Source organism: Pagrus pagrus, assembly GCF_965226575.1.
Source record: "Pagrus pagrus genome assembly, chromosome: 5".
Classification (NCBI taxonomy): domain Eukaryota; kingdom Metazoa; phylum Chordata; class Actinopteri; order Spariformes; family Sparidae; genus Pagrus; species Pagrus pagrus.
Window position 1 is genome coordinate 4,549,759 of NC_140189.1, and position 17,009 is coordinate 4,566,767.

The following is a 17,009-nucleotide window of genomic DNA, read 5'->3' on the forward strand; positions in this document are numbered from 1 at the left end:
TTGTGTCATCTCCTGTTGTGTTATCTTTGTTGTACTCTGGATATGGAATATAAACAAAACTGCCCCTTTTAAAAAAGGTAACGGATGTTTGCTAATGTATTCCTGCATCTGTGTTTGTGTGTCACCTGTCAACCGCCTTGTCTTGATCCGTGTCATGAACAACGCACAACATACTAACATATGTGACCACACTGGTTAACATATGATGATGTATGTAAGTAGGGCGCTGCGTGGGCTGGTGTGAGACAGCGACATAAATCATACTCTCTGGCTGGAGCTGCCGGAGACTCAGTTTTACTGCCATTAACTGGATATGGATCCCATTCATGACATGACAACACAAAAGTGGGTCACTTAGTGTAACCCTACCATCTCATTAAAAGGTTGTCTCCACAACCTTTTCCAAACCTGCACACCCTTCTTACATGATAACATATCTTTGTCCATTTTAGTTTTTAATAACATATTCTAAAGAGTTTTTAACAAAAAAAAATGTCTATCTTCTTTGGTTATGTTTTGCATCTAATTCTCTTCATATCACTCTATGGGGCTTGAGTCAAAGCAAGCTGTTAGATAAAACGTTGTCCAACTTCACCTTCGCAATGATGATTTAAGAAAAAAAATTAAAAGGCTTTCTCTCTCTCTCTCTCTCTCTCACCCTTCAGGCTAAAGGAAGCTATAAACTAACTCTTTACATTCCAAAGTAGAAAAAAAAGACCACCAACAGTTTTAGCAGGATCCTCGTTTTACAGTTTTTCTTGATTGCTTTGACCTACTTAAAGAAACTGGGATCCACTCGGTTTTCATCATCACTGTCTCAGCAGAGCACAAGACACCTCTTGCAAATGTGTTAACCCTTTCTCATTGGATTGACACATTTTCCCCACCCTTTTGCAGAACAGTTAACACAGATGTCATTCAAGTAGTCCAAACTCCATTGTTTTAGCTACGGTAACCAAACAGAAATCCGTTCCTAACTATTAGAAACTACCTACATCAGTATGAAATCACTGAAGCACCTGTTTGACACTCCTTCACAAAAATCTTCAGTTAGCAATCAGTCTGCAGGCCTTTAAAGGTGCAGCGTTTGTGTTGTTCTTTGCCATCATGGATGGAAGAGGTCTAAGGCAGATGAGAGTGAGAGTGAGAGGTAGAGGGGTCCGAGAAAGAGGAGTCCGAGTGCGAGGTGAAGGTATAGTTGGAAGGGCTCAGGTTTCTGATGAACTTCGGGCAACTGTTACTGATCACGTTATCAATCATGGCCTTTCACTTACAGAGGCTGGACAAAGAGTCCAACCTGTTCTAAACAGAAACACTGTCGCGTCCAATGTTGCTGTACAGTATATACAGAAATATCTTCAGTGATATACTTTATGTAATTGTTTCCTCATTCCCATTACATGTATTCTTTATAGAATCCAAAGGCTACCATTCTCTGGTGGTAGAGGGGGAATTTTTAGTGCTGAGCAGGAGGCAGCCGTTGTGAACATGGTTGTGGCAAACAATGCCATAAGGCTGCATGAAATCAGGGCAGCAGTGATCGCAGATCAGGGCATGTTTAGGGACATCAACAACGTGAGCGTGACCACCATTGACCGCATCCTAAGAAGGAACCATATGGCCATGGAGCAGCTCTATACAGTTCCATTTCAAAGGAACTCTGACGTTGTGAAGGAAGCCAGATGCCAATATGTGGAGGTAAGGAAACATTACTACAGTATACTGTAATGCCTTGTCATATCATGCAGTTAGAGTCAACTGGAGTCACTTTTCATTGTCATTTTGCCTTTTTTTACTTAGAGAATAATGGAGCTTGAAGCTGAGGGGGCACATCATGTCTTCATTTATGTTGATGAAGCCGGCTTCAATCTTTGTGAAGTGAGGAGACGTGGAAGGAACCTCATTGGGTACAGGGCCACTATCACAGTTCCAGGACAGAGGGGCGCCAACATAACCATGTGTGCTGCCATCTCCAATGATGGTGTCCTATGCCATATCCCCACTATTGGCCCATACAACACCGAGCGCCTCATAACATTCCTGAATGCACTTCATGACAGGCAGATCCCACCTGAGGAGAGAGGGCTGTTGAGGCCTGGCATGCCACTCTTCGTCATTATCTGGGACAATGTGGCGTTCCACCACTCTCGCCTTGTCAACGAGTGGTTTGCAGTACACCCTCGAATGATGATGCAGTTCGTTCCAGCATATTCCCCATTTTTGAATCCCATAGAGGAGTTCTTCAGTGCTATGAGCAGATGCCCTCGCTGAATGCAATGACTGCTGCTGCCCAAGAAATAGGTGCAGAGGAATGTCAAGGTTGGATAAGGCATGCAAGAAGATTTTTCCCTCAGTGCATTGCAAGAGAGGATATTGAATGTGATGTGGATGAGGCCATGTGGCCCCATCGTCAAGACAGAAGAGACTGAGTATCAATAGTGGCTATTTCTTATACTCTACAGTAATAGATTTTTATACTTTACTGTAATAAATGTTATTTTTATTTTCTTAATTTCTTATACTTTAATAGATTTTATGTATGTTTTTATATGTGTATGTTTCATGTATTTTGTGTAATATTTACAGTATTTCAGTTTTCAGCCACAGTTTGAAAAAAAAGAATCAATGGAATCAATACAATTCGCATCAACGCATTTCTGATTCTGGATCCAATTCTTTGCAAGAAGGCAAATTTGACAACAAATGGCACTGGCATGAAAGCTACGTACAGTACTAGGCTACAATGACAAGCAATGGTGCACTGATTCGCACTGAGTGCTGTATTTTGTATTTTGTTGTCCACTGTGTAATGGTTGATTAGAAGAGCTCATACACTTGTTTGCAACTTGTGTTTTTTTAAGGCAAAATTTGCTTTTGTTGCATATTTGAAATGTTTTGGCACAGTGAGAGCCTTTTGCAAACAAAATGTGTCATTTCGACCATGAGTGCCACTGTTTCGGCCTGTGTTCTAACTGTTTTGAAAATGTGGAGTTTGAGTTGACTGCTGCATCAAAGCAATCAAGAAAAACTGTAATCAAAGCCACAAGCCTGAGGGAAAGACGACTACACAGACACAGTAGAAATCCCACACTGTCTATTGTTTCCTCAGCTGAACCAAATATCTGAAGATGAGAATGTCCTTGAAGAAGGAACCAGGACAACCAAATCATTTCTTGATCTGCAGCATTTTGAGACTGGTTTATTACACAATGCAGCAGCCACGTGTGCTCTATTTCCAGATAATACACACAAAACACCTACAGGCACTTTGGCTGCTGGTAGTTTAAATATGTTTTGCTTGCATTTGATGTCAGATAATGTCTTTATTTTGTATTGGCTTTAACGGCTATAAGTTGGTTTGTACTAGTCCATTTTGTTGTGTTTTGGCAGCATATCCACCCACAGCCGACAATTTAAAAAGACACTAAATGAAGCAGGAAATCATAACCAATGTAGATGCTTCCACGCAGGTCACAAGAGCTCACTAAATACTTTGATGGGTATGACAGTGGCGTCACCACAGCCAGCGGATCTTTATCCACTGAATACCAAAGGGAAATTGTGGAGTTTCGTGTCAGACAATTTGGAGGAACAGTGTTCATCCCTACAGTACAGTCCTACAGTCTTAGAAATGTATGCCAGCAAGCACTGTAGCTGTTCCAGAAACTCAGGGTGGAACAGCACCTTACTAAGACACTTTAAGTTGGCTTTCCCTTTAATCTTAGTAGAGTCTGAGTGTCCTACCATCACATAATACTAAAAATACCCTTTGCTATCCTTACTAAGATGTGAAGATGCCAAATAATGCATCCATTAGTAATGTAGGATGCCAGTGATTTCCTTTTTCAATCTGACACAAAGTAGTAGGCTAGTGTTGCAGTCTGCAATACCAGCCGAAGAAATAGGTATTGTATTGGTATCTGCAGATACCAATACAATACCTATTTCTTCAAACAAAAGCTAAATAAAATGGCTTCTGTAGTTTTGAGAATGTTGGGAAACTCCTGTTGTTTGAACATCAGCACACAAACTAAAGCCCAGACAGATGTGAACGTGAACTTTCCCACGGTCAGTGAGAGATAAACGCCACCAATAGCTACACTCTCTCTCTGAACCTGGATAATACCTGCCAGTGACAAAGGACTCTGTGACTGAAGTCTGTCAGCGCCATTCTTCAGACCACCTCATCATATTCTGTATTGATGATTGTGATTAAATCTCAGAGGCTTAACAAGGTTTGTGGTGTTACCACAGTATCTCACAGTCTTCCCACACATCACATACAGCTTCATTACTGTTCTGAGGACTGAAGAAGCTCCACACATGAGCTATTAAAATTAATAATATACTGAGAGATTGTGTACTTGCATGTTGTAGCATAATAAAGTGAGTACAAGTTGTTGAGCTTTCAAGAGTGCTCAAGAGTGTCAACTAACTACAATTTAAACAGTTGGCTGCTTGGAGTCCAGATGTGTAATTTAAGGTTACATGATATATCAGAGTTTATCCACTTTTTAAACATAGAAAAACGTTATAAACTCAGAGGGTTTATTTTGAGAAACTACTTATGAAGTGGATGTTTTGATGTGTTGCGTATTAAGTCAGGAAGTCGGGATGTGATGCAGCGATGAATCTACATTAAAGTTGATTAATGCTCACCTCTCACTGACAAGCTCCTCCATCACCGGCATCTGGCCTGCAGCGCTGATATTCATGTAACCATAAATGCAGAGAGTCCCTGCAGACACAAGATCACAATTTACAAATTAACATAATCATTTATATTATTACAGAGTAAACTTTTAATTACAAATATAAAACAATTCAGGCAGCCAACAGACTCAGTAGATTACATTAACATAAGCTTATTAAACCAAATCAGAATTATGCAAATGCACCAATTTTCTTTGACATTTGAAGTCCGCTGGCCAGCGCTGTGTGTGTGGGCAATAATGATGGATTTAGTTGAAGGTAGACATAAAATTGGTGACACAAGTTTTTAGACTGACATAAATCTTTGTAGTGTTAATTCACCTGACAGCAAGTCAAATTAAAGTTACATGACCATAACGTAAGGTTGAACTAACTGTAAAAACTGCCCTTTCATATTATGTAATACCCAGCGAGAAAGAATAATCTAAAAGAAAAATGCAGATACTTTATAGGAACCTTTGGCCACATCTTTCTTCTTTCCAAGAGATCTCATGGTTAAGTAAAGGGAAAATAAACAAACAGGTTTCAGGGTTTCCCCCACAAAACTTGCTAAGCCCGGTGGTAGGGTGGCCCACCAGCAGCCCACCGGTGCCCAAGCATGTTTTTTTGTGTCAGCGGCCTGACCCTGACCATTGACTGATGGCAGGGCCCTATAGGTAACAGATTCATTAATGGAGTAGTAGAATTTAGAAGGAGTGATTCCATAAGGCTTTAAGATCAATGTTAAAAGTTGACTGGAAATTTTAAAATATTATCATTATCATGTGTTATTATAAGACATTTATGTAACACCAGGTCTTACAGATTGCACTCCTGAAATGCTGTTCAACCAACCACAAAAATAAATAAATAATAAAAATATAATTTAGATAAATAACATCAACTGTCTGCACTAAAAACTAAAAAACAACTGCCTGGTGTCTCCAGAGATTTTTATTTTTTTCCTCAGAGATTTTTACAATCTGGAGTCACGTGAACATGACCACGCGTCTGTTTCCGGTCAGTCGTCATGGAAACGTGACAATCACGGATCTACCAAAGATACTCTGTAATCTACTGTTTGGACCAGAGAAAACAAACGTGTGTAAACGCGAACCGTACGAGCTGAAAAATGAAATGCTATCATTTTCACATCTGGTGAAAGCACCTCGGCTCACAGAAGTCTGGAGCTCTGACACTGCAGGGGACGACGTGCTAACAGCTAACAGCTACTAGCCGCTGCAGCAGCTGGCTGAGCCTCTAGAGCCGCGGCTCGGCTCACGTTAACCGCTACGAGGTTGGTCAGCTGGTGAAGCAGCGGTCTGATGAGCATGATGTCCGTGACATGTCCCGTTATGCGTGACGAAGTTGTGACGTTGTCAGGTGATGAAAAAGACACCTGATCACGTGTTGATGGAGCGCAAAAACTGATTTCAAGAAAATAAATAAACGATGCTTAGCCTGGCGGGGGGGCAAGTAAGACCTGGCGGCCCGCCAGGCTTATAATACACTGGGGGAAACCCTGGGTTTCAATTCAGAAAGTTGGTGGTCAACTCATCCCACATTTTGTTCAGCTCACATGAGGAAATGTTGGTCATTCCATCAGTCTTTTTTAACTTTGACCTGCAGTCTTTTTTAACTTTGACCTTACAGGATATATAATAATTCTAATTTTGTCAAATAAAAAATCAACACATTCCTTAACTAGACATCTTCACACAATCAACATGTCTGTGTTCTGATCCATGACCACTCATTAGTCTCATCTCATCTCATTTTCTTTTTACCGCTTAATCCGTGAGGGTCGCGGAGATGTTACCGCTTTATACCCCAAAGGGTTGCGGGGTTGCTGGAGCCAATCCCAGTTTCATATGGGCGGAGGCTAGGGTATATCCCTGGATGAGTCGCCAGTTCATCGCAGGGCCCTTCTGACAGCAGAGGCTGCCACACTGCACGCCAGGAGCAATTTCGGGGTACAGTATCTTGCTCAAGGATACTTTGGCATGTAGCTCGGTTCCGCCCAGGGGAGCCAGGGTTCGAACCCTGGGGCAGCTAGTCTGCTGCTCGACCCACTGAGCTACAGCCGCCCCACACTCATTAGTCATTACTGCATTATTACATCACTACTCAGTAGTCATTGGTCGGACCACAACTGTCAGTCATTTTGATCTGAACCCGAGGTTTCATGAATGTATCTTGTATGGTTGTGGCGCTATCACGTTGACAACAATACCAGTTTCACGAGAGTGGATGGGAATGATTTTCACTGTGTAACACTGATCCGCAACTTAAAATGAATGTGGGCCAGGGGCATAAAGTGGGGGACTAATGGCCCCTCTCCTACAGTACTTGCTACCTCCCTAGTTCCAGCCCCCTGGCTCTGACCACGCCCATCTTCTTCATTTTGATCTCAGCTACACACCTGTAAAGTTTCATGACTGCATCTTGCACAGTTGACAAAGATCTGCCCAGAGACAGACATATAAACACCTGGCAAAATACTCCAAATCTCCTCTGTGGTCATCTCACTACAATAGATGTCTCCAGGACCAGATTGACACACCATTTTGCCATGATGACATTCAGATTACTGGCTGATGCTGTTGTGACTGTTAAATAGAGACAATCTCAGGCAGCCAGTCAGAGGAAAAAAATGTATCATGGCACAGTTTAACTGATATAGACCAGGGTTTAAAAATAAATAAAATTGCATATCATTCATACTTTAACACCAGAACGGTGATATAATAATGCTTGGAGAGTTGAATGAAGGTAAAGGTGAATGAGGATGGATAGTGAAGGTAAGTCTGACAGAGAGGTCTGGAAAGATGCTTCAGCCACATGTCAGAACCAGTCCATCATGCCGACATTTAAAGCTGAAACATCTCTCAACAAATGGAGGGCAGACCTCAAATAGATTTAGATTTAACATTTTGTCTTGTGAAGCATGAATAAAGCATTTTCTGTTATTAAATAAGCAACAAAGAAAGAACAAATTCACCCTGTTGAGGGAAAATAGCTGTAAAATTACACAAAAACATAAGGGTGATTGTTCTTGCATTATTTCTTGGAAGTAAGCCCAGTTGTGTGACATCCAGAATCATTCTGGCATACATAATCTTCTTACACAATATTCATGCTGTCCCTCTCACACACAGATGCACAAGACCAAACAAACATGCAGTCATGTAAACACTGACTTATATTACATTGTGGATTACTGTCCAACAGATGTCATGTGTTTAAAATGCTCAATGCACACACACACACACAAACACACACACACACACACACACTTACACACACACTGGACTTACATACTTGGATTCAACTGTCATATGGATGATTTATTATTCAGGAGTATTTACAGCCATGAAAACAAACTGCTAGCATCCAGTGAAAGTTAACCTCCATTCGGTAACTGAATTCAGTAACTTTCATCCCTTTGAGATAACAAAGGGTGCTCATATATAAAGTGTTGTGTTTTCCTTGAAGCATTTTCAATTAAAAAACAAAAAAATATCTCAAACTACTTCCTATTAATAATAACTGAGTCACATGACAGTGCTATAGAAACCATGTTTCCAAGGTTAAACTTGCTAATACGAAGAGATGACAGCCAGAAGTTTGCTGGAGGTAAGGGGTTAAAGGTCTGCTGTACAGACTATCTCAGCAAAATGACATATAAAAGTGTCTTGATGAATAATCCTCATGTAGTAGCCTATATGTGTGCCTGTCAGGAAGATTTATCCTCACATACATGTACTGTAAAGTCAGAATAAAGGAGATGGCCTTCACATGAATACATAAGTGTACAGGTCTGTGCTGGTCTTCATAGAAAGTCCACACACACAAACTCAAGCAAATCCAGCCAGTGCACCAAACCAAACCAAGTGTGCATCTTTATATGTACTGATGCATATGGATTCCGAACTGGAAGCTTGCCTATATTCTTTTATCATAGAGGGTTAAGCTGTCATATTGACCTATTGGGGTCGAGTGGGACCTCAGATTAAAAAGCAAATCATGGTGAAATATAATAAATCTATGGCATTCTATATTCAAATCCATCCTGACTCTAAGAAAATATCATTTGTGTGTTCCATCATTGGAATGTGAAAGCATCGTGTACAGTTTGATATAAACACATTTTTACTCATGTTAAATTGTTGCCTATGAAACATGCTATAGAAATAAGCTTGCTTTCAGAATGACTTAAAAAAAAAACATTTATTATGGAGCATTTTAGTAATATAGTAAAGTCTCACACACATACAATCTGTTTGGCCCCACCTGGTACTCACTAATTAGACCGGATCTCAATGTTAAATTTGGCTCCCTACACAACACATGATGCAGTAACCTCTGCAGACCCCACCATGGAGAATCTCCACAAACACCACGATGAATCCATTACGGTGTTTCCATCATCTCCTCTGCATAATAAGGGCAGCTGTCTGCTTGGCAACTGCCAAACTGAACACATTCTGGCGATTTAAAGGCCCTAAATTAGTTATTTGTTGGCAAGTTGTGTGTGTTGCCAGCAGTGGATATTATCAACTACTCAATAAAACATTAACAAAATGACTCTTCTAATTCTTCATCAGCAGGTGTAATTGTTACATTACTCAGTACATGATCTAACCGAGTCCAGCTCCATCAAAAGTTGCCTTCAACAATTCCTAATCCTCAAAACAGCACTTAACACTTGAAGAAATGGTAATCAAGAGATCGTGTTGTAAGAGCAGAAAGATGTTTTGGAAGAACCTACTGTCCATCAACAGCTAGCTTAATGTTAGCCCTGCACGCAGTTGTCCTCCAAACCTCCTCACCAGAAAACCTCCTCACCAGAAAAGCAGCTGTATATGTTGTCTGTGCGAGCAGAACCAGAATGATGATGACATTTTCCTTGACCTAAGTAGGAAACCTAGACCCAGTAGTTTTAGTGCCTAAACCTAACCAAGTGGTGTTGATGCCTAAACCTAACCAAGTGGTGTTAGTGCCTAAACCTAACCAAGTGGTGTTGATGCCTAAACCTAACCAAGTGGTGTTAGTGCCTAAACCTAACCAAGTGGTGTTAGTGCCTAAACCTAATCAAGTGGTTTTAATGCCTAAACCTAACCAAGTGGTGTTAGTGCCTAAACCTAACCAAGTGGTTTTGATGCCTAAACCTAAGCAGACTGTGACTGTTTCACAATGTTTACCACATGACAACAAAGGTCCAGTACAATGAAGGTCAGTTAAGTATGACACTGGTATTCTCCACCTGTCATTTATGATTTTTGTCATTGTCCATCATCCTATTCAGTCATTTGGGTATGAGGAAGTGTCTCATCTTCACAGTGAAGCTGCTGCCAAGATCAAAGTATGATGGTCAAAACCAGGTGATTCATGGATGTATAGGTTTACTAGCAGCTGGCAAGATAGCCATGATATAAAAGTATTTCCTTGGTTTTAGCAGAGGCTAGCTGTGCCAAGCTAATATGTCAAAACCAGTCACTCCACTGACTAACTCACATCAGGTGAATTCTTCAATCCAACTCCTTGTCGGAAGGAAAACAAAAACAAATTTCCAAAATATAAATCAAGCATAATGCCAGCCATCCTGCAGCAAGAAATGGCTAAAATCAGAGAATATCACTATGGTTACATTGTGTAACTGCATTAACACGAGTTAGTCACATGTACCTTTAAGCTTACTTTGACAGTCACCTCCAAATGAGAGAGCTGCCAGTTTACAGTCTTATAGTTTACAGAAAAACGGTGAGCTAAATGCTCCAGTATGAGTTTATGTCACCACGTGAGCTGTTTTGCCTCACAAATTCCTACACATTCAATGCTCTTGATAATGACATTTTTTTCTCATTTCTCATGCTGGAGCTCTCCTACAGTACCTATGAAATAAATTGGATCACCTTATCACCTTCAAATAAGAAAAGAAAATATGATCACAAAGAACATGAGTGCATAGGAATTTATGGGTCAAAACATGAACTCACATGGCTACATACTGCACATACTGATGCAGATTTCCCCACCTCCTTCCTACACATGTACAATGCAGGTCATGGCACCAGTGTAACCGAGCATTCATTAATCCTGGACAGATTATTTTATCATCATAAGACTGATCGGCCACCAGTCTGAAATCTCCTTGGCACTGTCTTGACTTCGCGGCGGGCCTGCCGACACTGTTCTATATTAGACACAGTCGGGGAGGAGAGGCAAGCTGAACGCATGACAGAGCTAATGGGCGAGGCCACTGAGAGGGTTTACTGGAGTCTGTCAGCTCTCATCCAGTCACACAGAGAGCAGGAAAGGAGAAATACAGGGGAAACGATGACAGTGTGAGAAACTGATAGAGCAAAGTGAAAGATATAAGAGGAAAAAGAAGAGATGCTGTGGAAGAAAGAGTTAGGAGGAGGCCGACTATGATACAGCAAATTCTTTATCTGCGGACAGATTTTGGGTTGACGGATGAAAGCATAACAGTCGAGTTATAAAATAAGCTTATACGGCTTTATTCTGTCACTGCCGCTGTAGCATCCGAAAGTTTGGACCTTCACAGCATTATGGGTACATCCTGATAACAACAGAAGCCATGGCAACAAGCAAAGGAGGCAGAGGAGCCAGAGAAGCCACACCGGTTTATAGCTGGCAGGCTGCTCGAGCAGTGGGCGGGACATCACAAGTGGACAGAAATATTCTGTTAAGAGGTTTATTCATGGCAACATGAATGGGAGTCTCAGCTGCAGGGTTTCCAAAGTGCATCACAACAGTTTAACGTTACAGTCCTGCTGCCAACAGCCCAGTTAATGTACATAAAAGTAAACACAGCCACTGATTATATGAGAAAGTGTCAATGACTATGTTTACATCCAAGTGATATGACTATCCAACCTAATGGAGTTCATAAAAGTCTGTTTACTCTGTGTCTTGGCCCCCCTGCAGTCATTACGAAGCAGCTGACAGAACATTCCTGACTGAATCTCATAAAATATTGAAGTTCAGCCACAAGCTTCCTCTCAGTTTTGGAGAGGTGTGTGAATGGAGTTATGGCAGGATGTTCGGACGGTCGGGCTTTTTGAAAAGACTAAAGATTTGACCGATTAAGAGTGAGGTCTGGAGGAGGGGATCCGAGGTCACTAATTAGTTTTTTTTAATGGTTATGTTGCTTTTGTGAATTATTCATATTCTTGATCATTGATATTTATTGTCGGTTTGACCTAGAATCTAATTTCACTGATCACTTGAATAACTGTTCTGTAATAAAATGTAATATTTGACACCTCCAAAATTATAATAATTGCATTTTGTAACATACCTTTTTGAGGGGAACCTGAAGTCTGCATGAATATATTCCATCATCTTGGCTCTGAACTGTTCACAGATAAATGGCACTGGAAGAGTCAAGATGATTGGCTACCGTGATTCTTCCAAGGGTTTTTTTAAGGGGTGGTGGTTTCCTTGTTTTCTGACTTGAATTGAGAGCTTAATGACAGCAGTTGTCATAAACTGTGTAGATTGTAAACCCCCCCAATACATTGTAATATGTGATTTTAGGCCATACAAATACAATTAACTTGACCTGGCATGCCTTGTTTCAAGATGGTGCCCCAACCTTTCTAGTGACAGATGCTCACCTGTTTTAGATTCTAGAGTTTAAGCAACCTAATCTAGTTAAGCCTGCTGACTCTCAGTAAGCACAAAACAATGTATTTATAAAAGTTTTTGTTACTTTAATAATTTCTAAATTACATAATTGCTCAAAGTTATGATAATTCCAACAGCGAATTTTGAATCTGTGTAATGCTCAGTATTCTATTTTTAAATGTGTGTGAATAAAGTCTGTCTGGGCCCCAGTGTGTCACGTGACCTGTAATATCAACACTGCTGCCACTTTGCCAAAATAGCCTCGCAGCCTGGCTCTGATCCTGGACTCTTAACTGACCTCTTGCAGGACCCGAAGTCTGAATGTTGTGGATGCCTGTCTCCCTGTAGGCGTCTGTTGTGTTAACACCATCATCACTAACATTGAAAAGTCAGTTGGCAAGATAAAACACAACCATTCTAATATTTGAATTCATGTTACAGACTTCATGGTCATTAGCAACATATTAACATTTTACCCAAAGGTGGTGGTGCTTAATGAAGCACCTGAACACCTCACTGCAGCGGGTCTTCCTGTTCTGCCAACAAGAGGAACCAGTCAAATCAACACTTAGAGCAAAAACCAAATCAGGAAGGAAGTTCACTGGTAATCATTTTTCCATTAGCTTCTTCCATGTAAAGAATGATCAGAACAGGTAAGGACAGAGTTCTCTGTAAATATATGATTTGGAAAATTACTAAAATAATCAATCTATTATCAAAATAGTTTCCGATTAATTTTCTTTTGACCAGCTATTAAAAAAAGCAAACTCAGGGTGAGTGAGCAGAAATAACAGAGACAGACAGCAGACATCTCCAGACTGACTGACTGGAGCATCATGGGGGTGGAGGGTCCGGCTGTGTTTGTTAAACTGTGTGGTAGAGCTGGTTCAGGTCTCTGGAGGTTCAGCCAAAGGTTTCAGTGAAGGTGGGGCTTGTCTTCAAAACTAAGCTCCTGTGTGCTGTCAGCACCGCGGCCCCCTGCAGGTAATAAACTGAAGAAAAAAACCCCAAAGGAACTCTACTGTGTATGTTTGTGCAATAAACTGTGTATCTATGGCTGTGAAGACATCAGGGTGTTGTAAAAATACTGCTATATAGGGTTTAATGTTTGCTACAATGAAGACCACATTTTCTAGACGCACTTTCCCTCCTTAAAATAGCAGTTTGTTAAACTAATTACTACCCCTGCTCCAGGCTATCTGAAGGGAATTTGAACAGTGTAAGTTGCTTCATTATAAGCAACGAGGAATAGAAACGGCATGAATGTAAATTTATGTCACATTTTATAAATTAATTAATGCCTACATATTATTTTCAATATTATTTTTGGTGCACTTAATGGGATTCTTTATGTATTGAGCCATTTATTTATCTTATTTTGAATTTGGCAGTTTTAGTCCTTCATATGTGCAGACATATTTCACAACTGATGAGCAATATGACGATAAATAATTAAACTTTACTAAAATTTTTATCGCTTGTGCTACTGTACCGTCAGCATTTGTGTTGATACTTTCTGATCACAAAGCTTTTAAATGGAAAATACCAAAATCACCTTACCTATTTGCAATGTTCAAATATAAAACATACATGGACACTTTTAACTGCATGAAAGGTCACAATAAATCTCTCTAATCACAACTAATGTCAATGTCAAACATCCACTGACTGATTATTCTCACTTCTTCACTGGTCTTTTCTCTTCATTGTCTGCCGTCATTAACCAGCTATTAATCCCAAGCCAGTCTCCCTCTGACTCCTTGTCATCCCAAATCAAAAACACCTTGAAAACAAAGTATTTTTGCTGAAATGGATATGTAGCACTAAAACAGCAAACCCCCAGATTAGGTTGCATCAAAGAGAGACAAACAGACACAATAAAAGCCACTGAAAATGTCACAACGCCACAGACAAATCTATATTGCCAGTTTATTCAGTCTACCTTTAGCCTGCAGTGAGGTCAAACCTGTGTCATCTTTATAACAGTGAATAACAACCAATCTATTTACTGACTCCAGTACAGAAAAACTAGTTAAGCTCCTTAACTTCATTTAAGGCAACGTCCCATTTCTACCCAATTGCTGCTGCACAAACCAGAAAAGGCTGAGCTGAAATTCAGGCTTGGTGACATTTAATCACTTTAGAGAGACGTAGGTACAGTAGATGGAAGCAGCAGAGATTTATTTATGGTTATTTACACTGACCCAGGATTGAATAACATAGCAAAATCATATCTATTGGATGATACACACTGTAATCTCTTTAGTTCACGTACACACTGGTGTCCTGCTCTTGTTACCAGGCAGCCCTGCTCAAAATGTACAGTAGAGTTGATAAAATGTGGTTGAGGTAAAGATGAGTTTCTAGGCCAGATCTGCTGTCCTTTGGAACAACGAGCCAATACCAGTTCGGATTCCGTTTTCTGCATCTGGACCAGCTTCAGACTGGATGAAGATCATTTTTAAACTACCAAGTTAAAAATGTATATTCTTCTCTGGCTATGAATTTCAAGAATTATAGTTAAGATGTTAAGATTTTAAATGTCCTCACTATCAAGATAAAAAAACCTCAAAGTACAGGAGCACATACAAACAGCATTTACAAAATAACGTATGATAAAAAAAGAACCGGTCTGTGAGGTTTTGGTGTTGAGAAGAGGAACTGTCTGCACGCAGTGACCTGAAGCATTAGGTCTGTTATCTACACAGGAACAAACACACTTCAGACAGATGGACTGGAACTAATTAGCAGACTACGTGAAGACAGACCACATACACAAGCCTAGAAAGCACTCAGCGAGCGCTCCATGAAGGCTGATCAATCCTCTAGATCATCATAAAGATGGTGATTTCATTTCTTATCTCAACCTGCATTTGATATTTTGTAAGCTAACACCTGTTCTCTTTTCTTTTAAATGCACAGGAAAAAAAAGCTTGCATAGAAGTTGTATGTGCACACAGAAGATAATCCCTTGTTCCTTGGACCAACACCCAAGTTTCTACGGATATACTCAAGTGTATTTATATTGAGAAATCACAAGTCTGTCTCAGAGGGCTTCACAATCTGTCCAACATTTGACTGAAGAATATCCTGAAAGAAATCTGCTCATGGGTTTTGGAGACAAACAGACAAACAAACAAATGCAATCGTAACATCTCTGTTGGAGATAACTGCTGGGAAAATAAAAGACAGAGAACAAACAATCCTCTTTAAGACTTCTCGTGAATTTCTCAGATCACAGTAAGTTTGGCACGAAACAGGAAATGAACCGAAGGAGACACAGAGAGATCAAACGCCCTTTCTGGGGAGACTTATCATCCAGTCACATCAGAAGACAGAGGAGAGAGAAGCTCCTCTCACATCAGGAGCTGTGACTCACAAATTATCTTCTCACAATCAGGGGGAAAAGTGGCTGAAACCTGCTACTAAATTAATGGCAAGAGTTATGCATTCTGTTCTGAAAAATGAAAATACTGTATGAAAGATGGACATTATCAGCCACTGATGCACCTCCAACATCCACCTGTCCATCATCATCCATCCATCCATATCCCTCCTCTTCTGTGTCTGTGTTAATCAGTTTTCAGTTACCCTCCCTTTTTATCCTCCAGGCAGCAGCCTGCTGACCCGACCGTATCGTTTTACATTTCCTCACATCAGCAGGAGGTCCTATAGATCTGATTCTTCAGAGTCAAGCAGCATGACCGAGACACGGCGCAGCTCTGGTACTTTCATGTGCAACGGGTGTCAAACTGCATTAATGAGATGAGTGAAATGACATTTAGGCCATGGGAATGCCTCCTTTCTTAACTTTTCTCTGCTCTCGTGCATTTTTTTCAGCATTGTGCATCAGGAAGATACATGACAGAACCAATGCCAAGAATTGATTATTTCATTATTAATTTCACATGGCAATAATGTGTACCATGTGTAAACGTCACACGGTTCATGTCTTTGAACTCGTTTGTTAGTCATCAAAATGTCCCGAATGACATTTTCTTTTGTTTAGAATATTTAACCCAAAACACATTCAGGGCCACATTTAAAGCTGTTAAATACAATTAAAGTGGGTGGAGCAACCTCTCACTTGTTTATAACAGCTAATGTTAGTCCTGTAGAATTGAAAGCTCAATTAGGAGATTATTTTTTTGGTGTGAAAGGGCATTTATTCTGATTATAGTACAAAATCGATGCATTTTGGCACTGAACGAAACCAAACACTGTTCTTCTGACCCCATTAAAGCTGTTCATACCAAACACATGGATAATTAGTTAAAAGCAAAACAAGAAAAGCCAGATTCTGCAAATGCACAAACACACTACTAAGATTCAAATCATCTACAATATTAGCCAGACGTACAGTATGAGTGAGTGTAGTGTGTGTTGGTAATGATCCAGCTGTGTGCTTTCATCCGCACACCATCTGTTGCCAGTCTCCCCATTTAGAGGCCCATTAAGCCTCAGTACAGAGCACGCTGTTGAGGGAGGCGACCTGAGCCGGCCCCTGTCAGGGGCCAAAGACCTGAATCAGGGCCTCTGACAGCGAGAACAGTCCACACACTGTGAACCTGTCCTGTGGAGGCCCCCCCCAGGCGAGAGCCTTCTGGACATGGAGAACACACCTGAACTCATCGGCCAACTGTTTCAAACTCCTCATTAAATTA

General features: G+C 40.5%; 1 protein-coding gene across 1 annotated transcript in view; it reads right to left on the reverse strand.

Moving 5' to 3' along the window:
• Positions 1-17,009, reverse strand: part of htr4 (5-hydroxytryptamine receptor 4) — a 175,458-nt gene that overhangs the window by 113,609 nt on the left and 44,840 nt on the right. Inside the window, exon 2 of the mRNA XM_084352815.1 lies at positions 4,660-4,738. Within this exon, the coding sequence (XP_084208941.1) occupies positions 4,660-4,715 (56 nt within the window). The 5' untranslated portion in view covers positions 4,716-4,738. The remainder of the gene's footprint in view (positions 1-4,659; positions 4,739-17,009) is intronic.